The 23,749-nt window shown below is 39.9% G+C and overlaps 1 protein-coding gene across 8 annotated transcripts in view; it reads right to left on the bottom strand.

Moving 5' to 3' along the window:
• The window catches only part of LOC137326304 (polypeptide N-acetylgalactosaminyltransferase 11-like), a 39,229-nt gene that overhangs the window by 8,736 nt on the left and 6,744 nt on the right, over window positions 1-23,749 (bottom strand). For 6 of the 8 annotated variants that reach the window (XM_067991262.1, XM_067991260.1, XM_067991263.1 and 3 more), the window contains 9 exons: window positions 23,078-23,201; window positions 21,422-21,588; window positions 21,038-21,163; window positions 19,289-19,538; window positions 18,940-19,057; window positions 18,405-18,557; window positions 15,026-15,250; window positions 9,257-9,361; window positions 1,511-1,648 (listed from right to left, as the gene is read on the bottom strand). In XM_067991262.1, coding sequence (XP_067847363.1) covers window positions 1,511-1,648; window positions 9,257-9,361; window positions 15,026-15,250; window positions 18,405-18,557; window positions 18,940-19,057; window positions 19,289-19,538; window positions 21,038-21,163; window positions 21,422-21,588; window positions 23,078-23,201 — 1,406 coding nt within the window. Of the gene's footprint in view, window positions 1-1,510; window positions 1,649-9,256; window positions 9,362-11,400; window positions 13,985-15,025; window positions 15,251-18,404; window positions 18,558-18,939; window positions 19,058-19,288; window positions 19,539-21,037; window positions 21,164-21,421; window positions 21,589-23,077; window positions 23,202-23,749 lie in introns of those variants that run through there. The other 2 variants (XM_067991268.1, XM_067991266.1) reach the window with 2 other exon arrangements.

Raw genomic sequence — 23,749 nt, 5'->3', positions numbered from 1 at the left:
ATGCTGGTTCAGGGCTAGATCAAGGAGGATTGTTTAGCTTGATGGGCAAGGGAAGGGAGCAGCAGAGGAGAAGTGAGAGGGGCTGAATAAGGTAAGGTGCTTAAAGGAGGAGAAGGTACCAGAGGGAGAAACCAAGGTGTGATTTGGTGACAAGGGCCACAACACCAGTGCATCAGTTTGGGCAGGGCAGGTGGTGTAAAGTATAGCCAAGTGGGGAGGCGGACAAGGTGTTACCACCCATGAGCCAAGTTTCTGTCAAAACCAGGATGTCAATGCAATCATCCACTATAAGTTCATGGATGGCAAGTGCCTTGCTCACAAGTGAACGGACATTCTGGAGGGAAATATGGAGAGGAGTAGTGATTGATCATCTACTGGCAGAGCCTGGGGGACAGTGCCGGGTGGGCTGAGCAAGATGGGAAGGACGCTGGCAAGATTAGTCTGGCGCGCTGGGTAGGAAAGTCGGTAAGAAAGGAGGATTGCAGGCTGCTGCTTGTAAGAAAGCGATGATTGTTACCTCAATGGGCTCTTCGGAGAATGCCGAGACACAGAGAGTAGCTATGGGCTTATCCAAGGGGAATTCAAGCCTGGAGTGGCAGCAGGAAAGCAGAAGGGTGGTGGATGAGTTGGAGTTGGGATTGGAGGGAAAGTAAAAATAAATGATTTTTTTCAAGTTATAAATGCATCTCACCACATACAGCGCACACGCACAAAGAATAATGATTACGCTGCATACAGCAATTCAGTATTAACCAAAAAGAATTGTTAATCCTCCAAAGTAAATGCATTTCTTTTTATAACTGAGGTGGTGTACATGTAACCTGATCCCAGACCTTCCACACTAGAGCAAGCCATGAGAATGATCCAGGTGGCCACCTCCTCTAATTTGTGTCTGCATGTAGTGCCTTCCCTGATGGCTGGACTTAGGATGGAGCCATCCCACAGGATGGAACCACTGACATGAACCTATGCCCCTATCAGTTTGTTGCATCGTATGTTACCAGATGTGAGACAATATTGGTTCTTTAACATATTCAATTGTTAAAATAACATTTTTAAATTTATTATATTCACTCTGTTTTGAGAACACCTTTTTTTTAAAAAAAAGAAACAAGGTATTCTCTCGCCTTTTTTGGTTGTCCAGGTGCCAGGACCAAGCAAAGAGCACAGGCAAGTAGTCTGTCCCCAGGCCTCCGCAAATCCCACTCGGATACAAGCCAGTAGATGGTAAGCACAGCCCAGGAGCTGCTTCCACTAGATTTTCTTCCTTGGTCTCCGATCGGTGCTTACTGGCAACAGCACACTGAGATCCATAACAAGCTGGGAAGTGTCTTGCTGCTAACCTGCATCCTAGCATTCAATGGTAGGAATCAAATACACTGTGCAATTGCATAGTTAGTTCAGTTATACCTTTTGTTAATACATGATATGATGCCATTGCATGGAAATAAGTCTGTGTAGACCCCATACTGGTAAAATGTAAAAAGCTTTCTGGTCAGGTTAATCTCACCCCTAGAGTCCACTGTTGTGACCCTCCGCTGCCATGACATTTCATGAGACGTGGAGAGTCTGATGAATGGGTTTCGGACATGTCCAAACAAAGAAGGTTGGCCAGAATCAGATCATGTTCTTCATTGTAAGTCCAAACCTGCAAGCACCATCAACAAGGATTGTTGTAAAGCAAAAACACACAATATCTCCACATAAAATTCTGGCTAATATTAACAGCATCATGACATCAAGGGGACCAAAATAACTGAGCATAGGGTGTCCTGACTAGACAAATAACAAACAGCTGAGAAATATACACAGCATTAATGGAAGTAGCAAGCTCTTAAGCAATGGTTTCACTACACTATAAACTACCCGCCTAGGTTCCATAACCCTTAATACCATGGCTAACAAAAAATCTATCAATCTCAGTTTTGAAATTTTCAATTGACCTAACCTCAGCAACGTTTTGGGGGAGAGTTCCAGATTTCCACTACCCTCAGTGTGACGACCAGCCTATCAGCTCAAAGAGCTTATCATCTCAAACTCAACAACATTTGAACTAAAAGGAGACATTTAAACATTGGAGGCAGTCAAAGAAGAGTCAAGAGACTGAACCCTCATATCAGAGGTCTGACAGATGATGTCGATGCCCACTTCCTGGGTTCATCAGCAGATCTGGTCGGTCACTGCATGAAGTATGCCTATATACACATTGCTGCTTCAGATTCATCATTTTCTCCAGCAGCAGCTTCACCAAACACATCATCAAGTTCTTTTAGTTTGGGATATTTTTAGTTTGTCACTTTGCAGGCGCAAGGTATTTTATTCTTTATAGATGTTGGCCTCGCTTCTTTGCACATAGGAGCAGGTGTTGTGTGCAATGCAATGTGTGACAGATGTCAGGTTGATAAGACAAGTGAGAACCAGGCTGAATATAGAAAGTTCAGAGGGGGAAGTGAAAAAGGAAATAAGAGGGGCAAAAACAGAGTACGAGAATAGACTGGCAACTAACATAAAAGGGAATCCAAAAGTCTTCTATGGGCATATAAATAGTAAACAGGTAGTAAGAGGAGGGGTGGGGCCGATTAGGGACCAAAAAGGATATCTGCCCAGGGAGGCAGACGGCATGGCTGAGGTACTAAATGAGTACTTCGTATCTGTCTTTACCAAGGAAGAAGGTGCTGCCAAAGCCACAGTAAAAGAGGAGGTAGTTGAGATAGTGGATGGGCTAAAAATTGATAAAGAGGTGGTACTAGAAAGGCTGGCTGTACTTAAAGCAGATAAGTCACCAGGTCTGGATGGGGTGCATTCTAGGTTGCTGAGGGAAGTAAGGGTGGAAATTGCGGAGGTACTGGCCATAATCTTCCAATCATCCTTGGATAGGGAGATAGTGCCAGAGGACTGGAGAATTGCAAATGTTACACCCTTGTTCAAAAAAGTGTAAGGATAATCCCAGCAGCTACAGGCCAGTCAGTTTAACCTCAGTGGTGGGGAAGCTTTTAGAAACAATAATTCGGGACAAAATTAACAGTCACTTGGACAAGTGTGGAATAATTAAGGAAAACCAGCACGGATTTGTTAAAGGCAAATCATGTTTAACTAACTTGATTGAGCTTTTTGATGCGGTAACAGAGAGGGTTGATGAAGGCAATGCAATTGATGTGGTGTATATGGACTTCCAAAAGGCGTTTGATAAAGTGCCACATAATAGGCTTGTCAGCAAAGTTGAAGCCCATGGAATAAAAGGGGCAGTGGCAGCATGGATACAAAATTGGCTAAGTGACAGGAAACAGAGAGTAGTGGTGAACGGTTGTTTTTCGGACTGGAGGAAGGTTCCCCAGGGATCGGTACTAGGACCACTGCTTTTCTTGATATATATTATTGACTTGGATGTACAAGGCACAATTTCAAAATTTACAGATGACACAAAACTTGGAAGTGCAGTGAAAAGTGAGGAGGGTAGTGATAGATTTCAAGAGGACACAGACAGGCTGGTGGAATGGGCGGACACATGGCAGATGAAATTTAACGCAGAGAAGTGAAAAGTGATACATTTTGGTAGGAAGAACGAGGAGCGGCAATATAAACTAAATGGTACAATTCTAAAGGGGGTGCAGGAATAGAGTGACCTGGGGGTATATGTGCACAAGTCGTTGAAGGTGGCAGGGCAAATTGAGAAAGTGGTTAAAAAAGCATACGGGATCCTGGGCTTTATAAATAGAGGCATAGAGTACAAAAGCAAGGAAGTTATGATGAACCTTTATAAAACGCTGGTTCAGCCACAACTGGAGTATTGTGTCCAATTCTGGGCACCGCACTTTAGGAAGGACGTGAAGGCCTTAGAGAGGGTGCAGAAAAGATTGACTAGAATGGTTCCAGGGATGAGGAACTTCAGTTATGTGGATAGACTGGAGAAGCTGGGGTTGTTCTCCTTAGAGCAGAGAAGGTTGAGAGGAGATTTGATAGAGGTATTCAAAATCACGAGGGTCTAGACAGAGTAGATAGAGAGAAACTGTTCCCATTGGTGGAAGGATCGAGAACCAGAAGACACAGATTTAAGGTGATTGGCAAAAGAACCAAAGACGACATGAGGAAAAACTTTTTTACGCAGTGAGTGGTTATGATCTGGAATGTACTGCCTGAAAGGGTGGTGGAGGCAGATTCAATTGTGGCTTTCAAAAGGGAATTGGATTAGTACTTGAAGGGAAAAAATTTGCAGGGCTACAGGGAAAGGGAGGGGAAGTGGGACTAGCTGGATTGCTCTTGCAGAGAGCCGGCACGGACTCGACGGGCCGAATGGCCTCCTTCTGTGCTGTAACCATTCTATGATAATGCAGTTACATCTGTGCCCATCTTCCACTATCAGGACATTGCTGCAGGCAGGAAAGAAAATCAGCAACGCTTCAGCCATGACATCAGTTCCTCTCAGATATGGCAGCCTCAAGTCTGGCGTAAGTTACTGACTAGGCAGCAACCTCTAGTGCTGCTAGCAATGTCTTTTAAAGAAAAGAAAACATCTTGTGCTAGAGCTTAAAAGAAACAAAGCCAATATAGTTTAATATAAAGGACATTACACCAACGGGGCCGACTGATCAAAAAATGGCATTCTCTTAGAGCAGGCCTGAAGCATCAGGGCCAGTTTTTGGGCCAGTGAGCAAAACCACTATAGGAAGCTGGTCATAGGAAATAGGCACTACAGCACCGTCACTGGCAATAGACCTGAGCGACTGGGCAGGTGTGTTGCAGGGACACATGCGGTGGGAGGGTGTAACTATGACATCACAAGTTTACATAGGCAAAATCCATATTAAATGTGGGCATAGGAAATTATAATTGGAAAAAGTTAACACAAAAACTTGACAAGAAATCAAGCGGCGCAGAAGTAGAATTTGAATGCATTATAGATAGGTATAGTAATTACAATGTGTAACTTTCCTAAGAAACATGCAGGAAACTGGGAGAGGCAGATCTCCGGATAAGTGTAGGTTATAAAATAGCAGATATCCCATGGTGTTGCTCATGGTTAAGCCGAAGGACATGCTGTTTTATAATGACAAGGATGTTATACCATGTAATGCACAGTGTATTATACAACAAGAGTGTTTATGTCTTCATATCCCTTTTATAAGGGGCACAAAGGGACAGTCTTGGGAAGCTAACTATTGCTTAAGTGGAGCTGTATTTAACCAGGACCGTACCTTTAGAGTCACAGGTCTATAAATAGGCCCATGCTGAGGTCAATTAGAGGCTACCTGTTAGGAACATAGGAACATGAGTAGGCCATTCAGCCCCTTGTGCCTGCTCTGCCATTTGATAACTCCAGATACCTGCCTTTGGCCCATATCCCTTAATACCTTTGGTTGCCAAAAAGCTATCTATCTCAGATTTAAATTTAGCAATTGAGCTAGTATCAATTGCCATTTGCGGAAGAGAGTTCCAAACTTCTACAACCTTTTGTGTGTAGAAATGTTTTCTAATCTCGTTCCTGAAAGGTCTGGCTCTAATTTTTAGACTGTGCCCCCTACTCCTAAAATCCCCAACCAGCGGAAATAGTTTCTCTCTATCCACCCTATCTGTTCCCCTTAATATCTTATAAACTTCGATCAGATCACCCCTTAACCTTCGAAACGCTAGAGAATACAACCCCAATTTGTGTAATCTCTCCTCGTAACTTAACCCTTGAAGTCCGGGTAACATTCTAGTAAACGTACGCTGCACTTCCTCCAAGGCCAATATGTCCTTCCGAAGGTGCAGTGCCCAGAACTGCTCACAGTACTCCAGGTGCGGTCTAACCAGGGTTTTGTATAGCTGCAGCATAACTTCTGCCCCCTTGTACTCTAGTCCTCTAGATATAAAGGCCAGCATTCCATTTGCCTCCTTGATTATTTTCTGCACCTGTTCATAACACTTCAATGATCTATGTACCTGAACCCCTAAGTCACTTTGGACATCCACTGTTTTTAACTTTTTACCATTTAGAAAGTACCCTGTTCTGTCCTTTTTTGATCCAAAGTGGATGACCTCATATTTGTTTACATTGAATTCCCTTTGCCACAGTTTTGCCCATTCACCTAATCTATCAATATCACTTTGTAATTTTATGTTTTCATCTACAGCTTACAATGCCACCAATCTTTGTGTCATCGGCAAACTTAGATATGAGACTTTCTATTCCTTCACCTAAGTCGTTAATAAATATTGTGAACAATTGAGGCCCCAAGACAGATCCCTGCGGGACTCCACTAGTCACATCCTGCCAATGTGAGTACCTACCCATTATCCCTACTCTCTGACGCCTTTCGCTCAGCCAACTTCCTAACCAAGTCCGTACTTTTCCCTCGATTCCATGGGCTTCTATCTTAGCTAACAGTCTTTTATGTGGGACCTTATCAAATGCCTTCTGGAAGTCCATATAAATAACATCCATTGACATTCCCCTTTCCACTACTTTAGTCACCTCTTCAAAAAATTCAATCAGTTTTTTCAGGCATGACCTATCTTTCACAAATCCATGCTCTCTCTGATTAACTGAAAATTCTCGAGGTGTTCAGTCACCCTATCCTTATAGACTCCAGCATTTTCCCCACAACAGATGTTAGGCTAACTGGTCTATAATTCCCTGGTTTCCCTCTCTCTCCTTTCTTAAAAAGCGGAGTGACATGTGCAATTTTCCAATTTGAGGGACAGTTCCTGAATCTAGAGAACTTTGAAAGATTATAGTTAGGGCATCTGCAATATGCTCACCTACTTCCTTTAAAACCCTGGGATGGAAACCATCTGGTCCTGGGGATTTGTCACTCTTTAGTGCTATTATTTTCTTCATTACTGTTGCTTTACTTATGTTAATTTTATCAAGTCCCTGTCCCCGATTCAATATAAGTTTTCTTGGGATTTACGGCATGCTATCCTCTTTTTCGACTGTAAATACTGACTCAAAGTAATTGTTCAACATATTCGCCATTTCCCCATTGTCAATGACAATATCCCCACTTTCAGTTTTTAAAGGGGCCAACACTGTTCCTGACCACCCTCTTTTTCCTAATGTAACTATAAAAGTTTTGATATCCCTTGCGAGTTTCTTTTCATCCTCTCTTTATGTAGCTGTTACTATCTGTTTTGTGACCCTTTGTTGATCTTTGTATCTTTCCCATTCGCCAGGATTTTTGCCTTTTTGTATGCCCTTTCCTTATGTCTTATACTGTCCCTTACCTCTTTAGTTGTCCATGGCTGTTTTTTTTGGCAAGTAGAGTTCTTGCCCCTCAGGGATATAAACCGATTCTGTATCATGTTAAATGTTTCTTTAAACATTTCCCACTGATCATCAGTCGTTTTACCCATTAACAGATTTTCCCAGTTTACTGTGGACAGTCTCTGTCTCATCCCATTGAAGTCGGCCTTGTCCAAGTCTAGAATCTTAGCAGCTGATTCACTTTTTTCCCTTTCAAACACTACATTGAACTCGATCATGTTATGATCACTATTGGATAGATCTTCACGCACAGTTAAGCCGTTAACTAAATCTGGTTCATTACTCATTACTAAATCTAGTATGGCTTGCCCCCTTGTTGCCTCTAGGACATACTGCTGTAGAAAACTATCCCGGACACACTCAAGAAATTCACTACCTTTCTGACAGTTGCTAGTCTGCTTTCCCCAATCTATGTGAAGGTTAAAGTCCCCCATTAAGACCACTATGCCTTTCTTACACGCTTGACTAATCTCTGCATTTATACAATCTAACACTTCAGAGGTGCTGCCAGGGCTCCTATATACAACTCCCACTATAGTCTTAGATCCTTTCCTATTTCTCAATTCAACCCATAAGGTCCCTGTTGGCTGCTTACCTCTCGTTATATCCTCCTTTATCATTGAAGTGATTTCATCTTTAATCATTAAGGCTACTCCTCCCCCTCTTCCATTTTCCCTATCTCTCCTGTAGACCTTATAACCTGGTATATTTAGTTCCCAATCCTGACCATCCTGCAGCCATGTCTCAGTAATAGCTATCATGTCATACCCTCCAATTTGAATTTGAACCTGTAGTTCATTTAATTTATTCCTTATACTCCGTGCATTTGTATATAGAACTCTTAGTTGGGCCACACACCCTAGCCTGACCTTCAGCTTTGATGCTGGGATAATCGCCTTACGCCTTCTAGTTTTTACTTTATCTGTAGTGCCTAAAGTACACTTTCTTTCCGCTGCTCTACGCTTTTCCCTTTCACTTGTTCTTGAACAACTGTTTGTACTATTTGTATTGTAAATTTCCCCTGGGTATTCCCCTCTCTTGCTGCTCTCAACCTTACTCCCTTCTGACTCCCCGCTCAGGTTCCCATCCCCCCGCCACTCTAGTTTAAACCTTCCCCAACAGCACTAGCAAACACCCCTGCGAGGACATTGGTCCCTCGGGTTTAACCTGTCCCGCTTGTACAGGTCCCACCTTCCCCAGAACCGGTCCCAATGTCCCAGGAATCTAAATCCCTCCCTCCTACACCATCCCTGCAGCCATGCATTCATCCGGTCTATTCTCCTGTTCCTATACTTACTAGCAGGTGGCACCGGTAGTAATCCTGAGATCACTACTGTTGATGCTAGATTGGTAGCTGCTTCCAAATCTATAGTTTACAGAGAAGCCAGGTTATCAAGGTCAGAAGAAACCAGGAAGAAATGATTGGCTTTCTTTTTCTTGCGATTACTCAGTCGTGATTTGTTGCTGGTTCATGAATATTGAGCCAATCAGATGCATTGTGTGGCATACACTTTGTATGTATGACACTTTCAAAGTGTGTTAGATGTGCTAGGGCAGAACTTAGCTAGGAGAGCAGGCTCCTGATTTCTGTTTAGTGACCCCTCCTAGACAGAGAGTTAGAGACGAGACAGAGGGAGGAAGGGAAGGAAGGAGAAAGAAAGTACTAACAGGATTGGGGTTGGCTGTGATTAGGCCCCTAGTCAAATAACCTGCCAACACTCATTGTCCAGGCTCACAAATGGAACTGTATCAGAGCACGAGTCATACCTTCAGTTGAAGAGAGGGGGGAGAAAAGAAAGTTAGATGAAAAACGAATTAGGTACTAAGGCTTAATTTGACAAAAGCAAACTACAGACCAATTTTGACCAAGAGGCTAGGAGACTTTGAACATTGAGAAAATTTTACTCCAAAGTAACCTAGAATTCAAAATAATACTGAACCCAGGCCAATCCCTCATCTTGTAAAGAAATCACTTGGTTACCAGTGAAATAAAAGCTCAGAACAGTTGCTCACCTGATTTGAATCTGTCCAATCACATTCTTTAACCACCACTATTCCTCCTTTTTGATCAGGGTATTTCTGGGCCGCCAGGCATTTGCTTGTCTGTAGATTGAACAGCTGCAGAGATAGAAAATAATAAAAAAGGTACTGTACCCAAACTTTGAGCCTTACCCCAGGAAGAATAATTGCTGACTTATAGACCACACTCCAATTTAAACTTTTTTTGGGCTTAAAATGTGGCCTATATTCAAGTAACTACAGTAGTTCTTAAATAACTTAATTTTCCCTAGAACAAGACCGTCCACTGTTACTGTCCCATTATCGAGACTATAAAGAGTTCAGTACAGCCTCACAGAGAGAAATTAATATCACTTTTTAAACAGAAATGTACAATCAGGCAAAGTTCAAATTATGTAATTCTCCCATCACAAATTGGGTACACATTAGTAAAGTGAACCACAGTGCCATAGGGAAACAGGACATGGAATGCAGATAGAGATTTCACAGTCTCAATTAAACCTACAATGGGAATGCCTAAGTAGGGGAAAAGGAAATGTGAAGAGGGCATGGTGGGAGACTATGTGCACTTCCAGTGGCTGCTTATAGCATTGATAGAGGTCTGGAGACCTGTCCTTTCTGTCCAGGAATAAAAGAGCTGGAATAATGAGAAGAAAACAAGAATGTGAAGTGGAAGGAGAAGATATAGGAGGGAATATAAATAAACAAAATGGTTGATCATCAGATCATTGACAAAATATCAGAAAGAAATAAACTAGTCTATTTGCAAAAGAGTTGATTCCAAAACTTTGCATCTATAGCAATTCTTTCCACATTCTCATAACCCACTATATGAAGAATGTTTTTCCTGGATTTGCTTTAACTAGTTTAGCTTGAATTTTTAGATTATGTACGCTTGTTCTTTATTCCCCTACTAGAGGGAATAGTCGTACCTTATCCCGTCAATTCCCATTATCCTAAAGACCTCAACCAGACCATCCCTTAATATCCTCATCTCCAATATGACCCAAATTTACCCAATCTCTCATCACAGGTATCATCCTATTAATCGCTGCCAGTCTTCCCCTAAGGTTAGTATATCCTTCCTTAGGTGAGGCACCAAAACTGACCACAATATTCCAAATGAGGTCTAGCCAAAACTCTGTTTAACTCTAGTGGTGCTTTCTTGCTTTCATATTCCAACCCTCTTGTGATGAAGCCCAGCATCTCATCAGCCTTTGAGTGCTTAAAACCAGCAGGAAAGAAGCATATTTCTTTCTCATTCATTCCCCGCCCCCTCCCCCAGTATGACACAGAAATGTGCACGTCAGGCAAAACATCTGAAATCTGAAGGAAATGTCTCAAAACTTTTTATTTACATTTTTAAAAACTGATAGAACTCCAGTAAACTACTTTCTCTTGAATTGTATCATTACTTAATGAAGGACCTGATGAAAGGACTCAAGATTTTCAGTCTCTAATTATTGATTACAAAAAAAGTGTGGGTAGTATCTTATGTTGCTCTTGATAAACACCTCCAAGGCACAAAAGTAAAATTAGCAAGTCTTACTTTGATATTCTGCCTTTGAGACATTACAAGGACAGGGCAAAAATATAATGAGACAAGTGGAAGGTTATCTAGATCTTATTGCTGTGAAAGGGGTATACAGGATCTCCATCTTCAGAGATTCAGGCTCAATTAGGTAATACCCGAATTGGAGTCCTCAGGGAGGACAACCATCGCTTTGCCTCTGACCCTGAAATTGACCGCAACCATTAACTTCCTGACTGAGTTCTTCCCGACAACAGCATCACTTTGGTAGTACTATGTCCACCTGTAGTCAGGTGTTCACTGATGCACTGTTCTGGAAATTCAACAGGTTCAATTGTTTCTTCAACAATTCAAACATGTAGAAATTATATTACGTTCCTTCTGCATATATGGCCTGGAAGGGATTTTATTTTGATTCATATTATGATTTTGCTACAATGGTTAGATTCAGTATACACATGGTTAACTTCCAGAGATGGACAAGCCGTTTAGAATGTTGATTCTATCTTATTGTAGCTTTGAAATAATTGGAAGTAGCACAGGGGTTAATGAGCAAATGGTCATGTCAAATGTCTTCAGCCATCACTTTGGTCTCCTTTATTTTCAGTCAACCAATTGCAGAATGTCAAAAAATGGCTGTATGTCCACACGCAGATCTAGGCGAGCCTTCAGTCAGTCTGCATCAGACAAACAGCCTCCAGAATAAACCCATATGGCTTGTAACCTAAAGTCAGAACCAGTTAGCTTGGGCATGAAAAGTGAGATTCCACCTAAAATTGCAGCAGGGAGATGTGGTTTATTACTTTTAAATGGTGCAAGGAAAAGTAGGAAATCTCACTGAAAAACTGTACTCTGTCTATTCATGTATTCTATGCAAAATAAATTAGTTTGCTAGTTTATAATTGGGCCTAGTCTCACTTGTGTGCTTTTCAGTCCCTCTTCCAACTAAATAAAGAATTGAATCCATGCCCTGCCAATGTAATTACTCCAGGAGGATTGTCCATTGTTACAAGAGATTAGAGGCAACTTCAATAAAGAATATGAGTTGAAGGTATGCCACATGAATACTGTCAGCCACATTTTCCACCTTATAAAAGATTCACCAACAGCTGGCCACCAGTCACTGAATTATAAACAATACCCATTAATGATACTAGCTATACTTTATTGTCCAACATTTAAATGTTCTAACAGGTACGTCCCCATTTTTAAGCTGTGTGATTATCTTCATTGATCATATACATGTTCCGGTCTGTGCCACTTCTGATGCTGTAATCAGAGTCATTGTAGATGTAGAAGCACCAATTGTAGAGGTCCCGGCAAAAAAAATAAGATACAGGCATGATGAAGGGGTAAGTATTCAAACCATATCCTATCAAAGGGTAGGGGAAGGGAGACTGTTAGAGAAATGGAGTGGCCTTCAGGTCCCAATAAATAGCTCATTGACCAGAGAGCCAATATGCCATCTATAAATTGCAGAATTTTAAATTGGAAAGATACTGAATATTGTCACTGATTAGACTAAATCCAAACAGACACCTATCTGTGCTGCCAAACCATCTCACTAATAACCATCATTCCTTTCCAATATCACAAAGTAGTGCCCATTGAGTTACTTGCAATATTGATCAAGGCAGATACATCCAACATCAATCAGTTACTAAGTATTCTGCTGCAGAAACATTATTGGATGATAATTACTTAGTAACTGATGGATGGTGAATGAATTTGACTTCAGCACTGTAAATGCCATCCAATTTATCATATGTAATTTAAGAGATTGTGCCCGGGCATGCATCTAATCTTCAACTCATCACATCCTAGAACTAAATAGCAGCATTTCATCTATCCTGCTGCAGCAACATATCTTCAGGATTCACTCACTGACTACTTCTTACACCAGAAATCTACGAAGTCAGCAAATCCAATTTACCTGCTTATAACAGAAGTGATTATTTCTCATCTCTCAGAGGAGCATTCATGAGGTGGCATTAAAACACAGTACAAAATACAAGTTTACTGAAAGGAGCTCACAGTCCATCATCCATTGACTGAATTTAACATTAATATCATTTAACATTTAAATAATATTCACTAAGCTGGAACATACTAGATTCACTAGCGGTATCTCCCTTACTGGGCTTTGTAACACATTTCAATTGTTTTTGCTGAAATTCAGATTGTGCTATGGGTTTAACTCCAGCAGTTCTGCTGGTTTTATGATGCAGACATTTTCTTCCTTTCATACCCTCCTACCTACAACCTTGCACATCACTAGCTATAAGCTCCTGTTCAATAAACTTGAGCTTCCTTCATTATTTAGTTAAGCATATTAGTTGATCAGTTCTGGTGGCAAAATTACTGCTCCGTTATTTATGAAGATCCAGGGTCTCACTTCCTGCTTGTTGAGGGGATCAACAGTGACTATTATTGGTTTCTGTTGCTTGTGTAAGTAAAAGCACCCCATCATTAATTAAAGCTAATGGAGCTGAAAAAGGTATGCAAGTTGACTGAAATATCATCAGCCTATTGTCAAAAAGCCTAATTGGAAAGCAATTTTTAAAAATAAATAAAGCTCAAAATGAACATGGCAGTGTTTAATTTCTAATTCCCTCCCCCCCCCCCCCTTCAACTTCGGCCAATAGTCCAAATGCTCCTGCTAGGCAAGAGGGAATCAGCCTGAAGGGCTGAATAACTAAAAATGTTGCTCCCAGCCCTACAGGAAGATAAATTTCAGGCCCAGCACTACCAAACGTAGCCTGAAATATACTCATTAGTATTGATCCACCCACTCCATTTGCTTCTAAGAATCCTTCATGTTATATGGACATAAAAAAGGAGTTACAAAACCACTTTTTAAAATAAAAAGGAAAAAAAGTTAATGAGGCAATTTACAGAAAGTAAATTATACTGGTAGCTCCTCCTCCCAAGGGAGGTTTTTAAAATACAAGTTACATATTCAAATACATGAAGCATAAAGCAGCTACAATTACACTTGGAATCTTGTAGTTTCTGAATTAGAGCCCTACAGATTTTGAAGAATTCTGGGATGTGCAGTGGTTAGGTTGTAATGTCCATGGTAACCAGGCCTGAATCTTCAGCTTGGAGATGAAGTACCTCCTGAGTGGAGCCAGGTTCTGTTACTGATTGTGATATGGAGTCTACTCCATCCTACCTTGTAACCTGCAAAACTGAATATTGGAAAGATGGCAAAAAGAGAAATAGAGAAACAAAGTTGTAAAGTGTTGTACAGGAATAAAAAAGGCATCCAAAAATCCCTTAGTGAAAAAGTCCAAAACATTTTCATTCACTGAACTTCAATAAAGGAGATTAAAATCCTTTTATTTAATAGATTTGGAACAGAGAAAAAGTAAACAAAAACCAAGGATGGTGGAAACAGTTTTAAATGAATGTATTCCTCAAAAAGACTGTTCCTATTTAATATGTGTTTATACTCAGATGAAACAAGCAGTGTTTCTGAGCTGACTCAATAATTGTAACTTTTCGCCAGTCTATCCATTCCCATAAAAAAAAATTGGACTTCATCTGATCTTAGGCCTTGTAATTGAAGCAATTCCTTTTCTATGGAAGCAAAATTGTTCCCAAAATTCAATTTTCTTACTGCATTGGTGAGGGGCTATTTCACTAGCCAACACCAATAGACACCCTACTAGGAAACCAGAGTGTAAAGCATGGTATCAACTGACATGCACTCAAGTGCCGAGCTAAAAAAAAAAATATAAGCCTCCACCCAGCCATGGCATAGATGTACAAATCCAATGGATAGGAAAAGAAAGTAAATGGAGAATAACTTTTTTTAAAAAAAACAAATTAGATGCAGAAAGGTCTGGTTTCCCCATCACTATTTGTATTTTTTGAAGCAAATCTATTAAACCAAAGCCATTTAATCTCCTGCATTGAGGTAGAGACTTGAAAACCTTTTGAACTTTAAAGTTGTTTGGAGAGAAAGTTAAGTAACAATAGGTTTTCACTAATATTTTCCACACCTTTTCATTCCCAAGTAAGATTTTAAACTTTTTCCCTACATTTCTATTTCTTCAAGTTAACCTGAAAAGCATGCAAGCAAACACCAAAGAAAAATCTGAATAACTGGGACCTCTCCTCTCCCCAGTTACAAAACATTTTATTGGGGGGGGGGGGGGGGGGGGGCAGGGGGGGGGAAGCCTTTGAAAGAGTTCAGAATCTTAGTGCAAGTGTGTGTTGAATCTTACCCTTCCCCGCTGCAATATTTTAGATCGTTTGGGACTTTTGTTATTAAAAAATGGTCGTTGTATTTTAGCTTTTACATTTGGTCCATTAACTTCCATCTCTGGGTAGACATTGTCCAGATACCACTTGAAGGATGTGCAGTTCAGCCTCTTTCTCAGTTCCAAACGTTCACTAATGTCACCATAACTTTGTTTCCTCAACTCAGGTCTTAAGGATAAGTATTGTTCCTGAAATTTAAATACAAATTTCTGTATTTTAGAACAAACAGCAGCATGTTTAAACAATCAAGTCCAGGTTACTTTTGTCCATTCAATTCACACCCTCTCCAAGACCTCAATTAACAGTAGCTACACAATGAGATTAATTTTACTTGAAGTGCTTGAGATATCGGACAAACAAGTTCCAGTTGAGAAAAAAAAACCTTGACCGCTGTGAAAAAGTGGGGCAGAATATAAATTTTGGATTTCACATTTCAAAAGCAAGAAAGAATCCATCTCCAGCGATATGCCTTAATTGAAGCCAATATTTGAACTTCAGCTCTAGAAAACCAAGCTAATTGAAAGTAGTCTGTCACAATCTGAAAACCCTGTAAGCTGGGATGCTCCAATGCCTTGGTCATCTGGACTGGGAAGCTGCTAGGCTTAATCCCAGCTAGTGCCAAGTCAGCTACTCTCACTTGTGACAGTAGGAATGGTACAAATTGTCCATTATTGATTGGTTATGGGAAAGTCAGAGGTTTCTGCTTTTAATTTCTATAGTGACCCCTGCTAGAAGTGCATGTCTAGATGCTGGGTACGGATAGGGACAGGCCACACTAATGCCAACTATAGCCTCAGTCAAGGCTCATACATGAATAATGACTTGTGCAAGGCAACAGGGAATGACCGTCACCCATCGATTCACAGCCCAGTAAAGTATAAACATCTTGTAAGCAGAGACATAAATTGAAAGGGGGTGGAAAATGAAATTAAAAAAAAATGCTACAGCTATGAAATGCATGTACTGACTAAATAATCTAATTTGAAATTCGCTGTTTAAAAGAAGTTCCACCAATATGCAAATATTATTCTATCAATACATTCAAGTTTTCTTTTTGTGGATGCGGATTTACTAGTTATGATGGAGTGGTGAATTAAACTAACATGTCTTTTGTTAGCTCTGATTATGGAGGACAAGGTTTAAGAGAGATCTGTTCTGTGGATTTACCCCATAACTCTAAATGCAAGTAGAGATACCTTGTACACTAAGCATTGCTCAGTCACCTGTGGTTGTTGTGTTAAACATTAGAATTGCTGGTTAGAAGCAGCCTGAGAGCAGACACTTTTTGTGGAACTTCTCATCCTATTAGAATCAAAGTCTTGCCCAGACATCTGTATAGGATGTGATGGAAGCAGAACTCTAGCCTGTGTCAAATACAAATCATTTATATATCTTTCTTTTAAAAAAACATGATAGGTAACAAATTAGAAATTGCTTTCAGATTAGCTGTACCTTTAAAGAGTTTTATGTCTTTGAGATGTTGATGTATGCAAGTTGGAGAGTAGACAAATTCAATATTAAGAAAGCTTCACTCTAGCTGAAGTTCAAAAATGAATGCATTGTTCTAGGTCTCAGCAAATGCAAGACCCTGACAACAGGAATCAAACTGTTCATTATGTCTGCAAGTATTTGGTGATGATATCCATCTTGAAAGTCCCAGAAAGTTGAATGATCCATAAAATTTTCCTGTAATTTTAGTTCCCTGCTTGACAAGTCCTGTTCCACATAAAACAGTCACGAGGGATTGCACGGACTATTGTTGGGACAGTTCATGTCCTTTAGGTCAAGTATTTTACTGCTAGCCTCTTGCTATATGTTTCTAATAAATAAATTCAAATATTGCCTGAGCATTACCATCAAGTGTGCTTCTGGCACTGGAAGGAAACTGGGGAACAAGCCACATGGTGTCTGGTGTGTAATTCATTGGTAAATGATAATTCTGCAACATATTCACAATACATAGGATATAAATTTCAATTTATTGCAGACCCAGAACCTTTTTTGTGGCAGACAAGTTTAAAGTTGGAAAGAGAACCCAAAATTGAAAATGGGCAAGTTTACCCATAATCCACTGGTCTCATGTATTATGTTAACAAAGACCGTTTCTTTGGAAAAGCACACAAAGACTTTAGTTCAAAAATCTAATATATTGTTACTGACCCAGTAAATCCATTTATAACATTTTGATTGCTGTCAGCAAGGTAGGCAGTTTCAGAAAAAATGAAAATAGACTGACAGTGCAGAATAAAACTGAAATGGCTTTCGCTGCATACTATTACTCTACTCAATTCCCGACGACACAGATCCACTTCCTGACCCCCATGCTAGCTGACACTGTAAATGGTTTCCTCTCTTCAGGCACTAGCCTGCTCACTTTCAAAACTGAAATCAATCGCCCCTCAAAATACCCATCATCAACCCTTTCATTCATGCCAATTATCAGCCCACAGCATTCAATGCAGTTGATTGAATAATTTCTTCCATTGCCAAGTTTTGAGGCTACCCTTGCATCGTTCTAGAAGTCCCACTTAATTCAACATAGCCAATGGACTTCTAGCATTGGCTACTCTTCCCTCCTTCACACCATCACCTTCAGATTGCAAGAATCTAACCTTGGCCTACTCCATGTACATATAAGCCAGTCAGTGACATCGTCCACAGGTACATGGTCAGTGTACATATGAATGCTGATGACACCCAGCTCTACCTCAAAACCCACCCCTCATCTGTTTCTGTGCTGTCAGTCAGTTCACCAACCAGTCCTAAATGTGTTATAACCTTCTCCAGCTACACAATGTTTTGGTCTTCCCAATCTTTGGCTTCAGCCACATCCAAATTCAACTACTTCAATACTTTCCTTCCATCCTTCATAAATTCTACCTTGTCCAAAATTCTGCCAAACACTTATCTTACACCAAGTCCTGGCTTGTCACTGCTGATTTACATTGGTATCCTGTACCCCAACATATTAAATTGAAAATCCTAGTCAGCTTTAAATCCCATCATGACTACCACTGTAATCTCTTTCAGCCCTACATTTCCCTCCACAAACACTTCATTACTCTAACCCCTTGCCCACCATTGGTAAACAGTCTATTCTCTGGCATTCTCTCCCTAAACCTCAAAAACTCACTTAAGCCAAGCTTTCAGCCACACTTCCTTCCCAAGTTGGTATCCATTCTCCTTACACTTACCCATGAGGTGTCATGTTTTTAATATATTAAAGACGCTATATAAATGCAAGTTGCCGTCATCAACTGAATTGTACACAGCATTTTCTGCAATGTATCCTGTACTTTTCACTAAAATTGACCAATGAAATATCCCCTTGTACATGCATACCTTATATTCATCCATCCAGACATGAGAAAGACGCAGAGAGTTGTACGCCATGGTATCCACTCCTCCGGGTGAACCGTATGGGCGCCATTTGCGGAAAATGTGTCCAACACGAGAACATGGAACTATTTTCAGCTGCCCACCACACATCCAAATCTGAGTCAAATAAAAAAAAGTTATGGCATTCATAATGACAGGAAAGTTATTCTATACCTCAATTTTGTATACTAGATATTGAGAAGTTATACATTTTCTCAAGCAGTTTGAGAGCCAGTTACCACCACATATCAAGTAACCTTTATGTTCCATCTACATACACCTAGTTAATTTTCATAAGTTAATAATAAATCCATAATATGTTTACCAATTTGACAAAGAAAAAAAAAATCAGGGACAGACCCTGCATGGAAAAGATTTATAAATTACTTGATGCAAGTCATAAGTATAGATCACACAGCACAAAACTAAATTTGTGCATCATTAGGAATTTTAGTGTGTAGTAAAACAATTCTTAGAGATATTGGGGAGAGAAAGTTACCCTAAAGGAAATTTCCAGGTTTTCCCCTCCCCAAATATCCATGCCACTGTCATACTGCCCAAGTTTATTGAAGTAATCCCGGTTCATTGCAAACAGGCCTCCTGCCATTGTAGGTGATCTGAATGAGGGAACAAAATAGTCTTCAGTCTAATCACATTTATACTATAAACTGCAGCAATCCAGACTTTAAATCAGCACAAAATTAAAATTGGTTTTCCAGTTTAAAGCCTACCCAGCTGAGAGCAAGAGTTTATTGTCTAGGCTTTTAGGAATCTGATAACCTATATACTCCCATTACTTTAAACCCACTCCCCCACACAAAAAACAAACAAAATAACAGGATTAATACTTGAAGGGTTCAGTTGCTCCTTCTGGTCCATTCAGCTGTGAGGCAGGGACAGGATCCCACTTGAAGTGTAATCCCCAATTAAACCCTCCTTTCACTATTGGAGAAGAGCTGTAGATTAGTGTATCAGCATTGATGATATCAATTAGTGGGCAGACTACAGTGCTGTGATCCTCCTTAATTGGAGCCAGGAGAGGCTGTAACCACATCTCATTTACTTCACAGTGACTGTCAATGAACACCAGCACATCACCTGTAAAATATAATAAATGATCATTTGACTTACTATGATCAAAATCCAAATTGAGCTTCAACAAAAAGGTAAAATCTGGAACATGATCTCAAGCTAACCTATGATGTGGGAAGTAGGTTCAAACTATGGTAAAGTAAGCTTAGGATTTGTGTCAGAAAGTTATTCACACACAACCAACAGTGATCAACCTATAGATGGGCTTTTGGAGTGCAGTATTGGAGGCAAAAGAAAACCATGGACTCATTAAGAAACAGGTGAATGTTTTGATGTGAAGTGGGGGAGGGGTTTACTGTAGGTTCTTTCTAAATGGATGAGCTGAGGTGGCATAAATGGCCTTCCTGATCAGTGTCTATCTCATGATCGTCATGATGTGGAGATGCCGGTGATGGACTGGGGTTGACAATTGTAAACAATTTTACAACACCAAGTTATAGTCCAGCAATTTTATTTTAAATTCACAAGCTTTCGGAGGCTTCCTCCTTCGTCAGGTGAACGATTTTCACATCGTTCACCTGACGAAGGAGGAAGCCTCCGAAAGCTTGTGAATTTAAAATAAAATTGCTGGACTATAACTTGGTGTTGTAAAATTGTTTACAATTATCTCATGATCAACACAAATGATAATATTAGCAGCAGATCATACTAATTACAGCTCTACAAAGGGATTTCTTTCACATGTGAACTTAAACACTTGTACTAAGCAGTTATTTTAAATCATTTACACAAGCACTCTCCTTGCATCAAGCAACAACCTCTACTACACGTTGCACACACTGACTGCTGGTAATTCTTTAAGCACTGAACAAGATGGGAAAGTGATCAGGTGCTCACAGTAAACAGTGTTCTTGTTTTGATAAGCTCTAGGACTTGATGGATTAATTACACCATCTCGCTTCATAGCTACTGATGAGGTGGGATTGGATTGAGGCCGAGTGCAAGCTGGGGGCACACATACACACCTGAACAGGTTGCCAGGAAGGGTGGTTGAGGCTAGGACACGGATCTCATTTAAGAAACAGCTAGATGCTATAATGAATGATGTGGAGATGGTAGCATAGGGAAGTACATTATATACAGACTCGAAGGAGCCAGCTTGATGAGCAGAATGGTCTTCACTCACTCAGCACATTCTGATGCAAGGCCCTTCATCCAAACCTCAAGCTTGGTGTAGGAGTTCTGCCAACTGCATAAATTACTTCTGTGGTTTATAACAAACTCTTGGATTTTACAGCCTCGTAATAGTCTCACCTATCTGTCTTTTAGCAACAGATTATTATGGTACAACCACGAAGTAAAAATCAAACAAATGAAAGAAAAATGACATGAATCCTAAACAAAAGATTGACTGAGTTACACAAAGCACAAAGGCCATGGAACAAAAACAGTTATTTCCAAGTTCAACTAATACCCCACCCCCAACGGTTTGACAAAAAAAAACCTACAACGTAATGTAAACCAAATTGAAACAGAAAAAGAGGAATTGGAGCTAAATCCGATACCTGTTGCATGAGATGATCCAACCATTCTACCACGTATTAGACCTTCTCGCATTACATTCCTTAACAGTTTCACCTTTTTAAGTTGGTTGTCTCCAATGTACTTCTCTAGCTCATCTTTCAATTCAACTAAAAAAAAAAGGGGGAAAAAAAAGTTATTAGCTTTAAGTCTCATTTTTTAACCGTCTGGGAGAAGAATGGCAGGGGCGGGGGGGTTAAAAAACAAAATGTTTAATGCTGGTTTTACAAGATTAGAGTTGGATACATGAAGCAGACATCAAATTTTGATTTTATCACCTGACATTGCAAGGGACAAAAATAAACTGTCAGTTGCTTGTAAAAGGGGATAGGAGTGAAGATGGGGAAAAAAAATGAACATTTACTCACTGATATCACTCCTGTCATCCACTAGGATAATTTCATGCAAAAGGTACACAGGAGTGCGATCCAGAATACTGTGAACTGTCCGAAGCAGGGTCGATAATGCTTCGTTATAAAAGCAGATAATAATGCTAGCAGATGGCAAACTGATAGGGTAGCTCTTTTCTTTACATCTGTGAAAAATATCAAACCATAACATTTCCCCAGTATCTACTTCAATATTTCTTTCAAGCTTGGTAGCCATTTTCTCACAAAACCTAATCCTCTAATGTAAATGCAATGACATATCAACATAAAATGCACTAGCAGCCCCTGGACATAAATAGCAAATTAAACTTGTGCACATGTGTACAGTTTTAATTCTGCAGATCCCAGCGATCTATTGCAAAGATTAACCAGAAACCAAGAAGCTTCATAAGTTATAAAGGCATTCAGCTGAATTCCACCCCTCCCTCAATCATTTACTATCTTGTAAAGATTGCTTGAATCTAAGCTAATGCCAGCAACTGTGACTTTGAACAGATGACCTGCTCCTAATCCCTCAAAGTTACTCTAAGCCAGCCACCAGGTTATAACAATGGATGATGATTTTGCCCCTCCACCACTGTATAGGGCATCTGTAAGAAAGCTCTCCAGCAACATGAGCAGAATTGGTAATAAGACGTACAACTATGAACTCCATCTAGTTGATCAAACACATATGCCCCATTACTAATGGCACTACATGTTAAACACCATCATACCATATTTCAGTTAAATACAGGTTTATAAGCCTTTTTTTAAAAAAAAGTGATTTTGTACTGCAATATACAAAAAAGTTGCTAATTTCAGACAATACTCTATTCCACTAGACTACAAAAGATTAACAAAATTTTGAACACTGAAATTAAGATAAAGACAGTTCTTGAAACAATTACAAAGAGTGGCATGGTGACAGAACTGGAGGTCCATGCAGAACTAGGTACCCACTTCAGCCATATATACCATCAGGGAAGGCTCTCCAAGCAGCAATATAGTACTAATATTTGCAGTGGGCTATGCTATTGTACATTACCATCTTTTAGTTGTGATAGTCACATTTAAAAAAGGCTTTCAATTGCATCCTATTGTATTAAATGTATAGTCATGTGCAATGGACTTCCAGGATCTGCCCTCCAATTATCATCTTTCATGATTATCCACCAGAATTTTTAAAATGGAACATAGCTTTGCACAAGGTAGACCTCAAACAACCTCATTCTGACATAAAAATCAGCAATTAAATGTAGTTAATGTTATTCATGTTGTACTTTTCTCCATTCCCATGTCAAGGATATTGCTATTATATATAGACTAACAAGTGGATTCTCGACCATCTGCAAATTGCCATTATCCACCAGAGGCAGCCCTACATTATGGCAGGATAATGGCTGTAATTCCACTGTAGTGCAAGGTATGGGGTTGTAAAGTAAACACCTCCAATACTTTCATCATTAATGCAACAAAGTCAAAAGGTTAAATCCATATATTAATGAATTTACTAAACCTAATATTTACTACTAATTTCTACATCAACTCTGGATTTTTTTTTAAATTGATGCTCCCTTGCTATGGGGATAACTGGAGTCTACTAAATGCAGGGTTCAGTTTAGGCATTTCACTAAAAAAAAGTGCAGGACTTGCTTTGGGTCTCTGGTATCAGGAATATCTCGATGATAACCCAAGCGATTACTGATGAGCACGTTGAATGCATGTTTCTGGTATCCCATATCCCGAACCTCCTGGTCAGCTTCATTGAAAATCCTTCCTAAAAGAAAGGTTTGAATTTACTAGTGTTAAAATACCAGAGAAAATATCACCTTGCATTTAGATTCCATATCTAGCATATTTAAATACTCTGAATCAGAATATAAATCCTTTGTGAACTGTGTAGTTTGCCTCAAATTCTTAAAAATATATTGGTAATTTTGATACAAAGCTTAATTCACTAGTAACACCTTTTGTGGACAAGAATCTTCAACCTTAAATCACACACACTTTATCACAATCTTCTTGCCATAACATACCCTGCTACTGCATACAGAACACTACTTCCCATTGCTTCAGTACCAGTCACTATCCTCCAAGTAATACCCAAGACCCTGTTTGCACATTCCAAAAGTATCAGCTTTTGACACTATGGGCATGATTTTAAAAAGGCGGCGGCATGGTCAATGGGTGCGTAGCAAACTCAAAATAAAAACTTACCATTCCCCACGCGATTCAAATTATTTGGTGGCCATTAATCTTGTTTCCGGGTTTGCCGTCCGAAAGCTGCACAGTAGGCGGACTGCGCACCCGCATGACAGGCTGTCA

Source organism: Heptranchias perlo, chromosome 10, assembly GCF_035084215.1.
Source record: "Heptranchias perlo isolate sHepPer1 chromosome 10, sHepPer1.hap1, whole genome shotgun sequence".
Classification (NCBI taxonomy): Eukaryota; Metazoa; Chordata; class Chondrichthyes; order Hexanchiformes; family Hexanchidae; genus Heptranchias; species Heptranchias perlo.
Note: the sequence above shows the minus strand (reverse complement) of the source record. Positions and strands in the feature narration are given on the sequence as shown.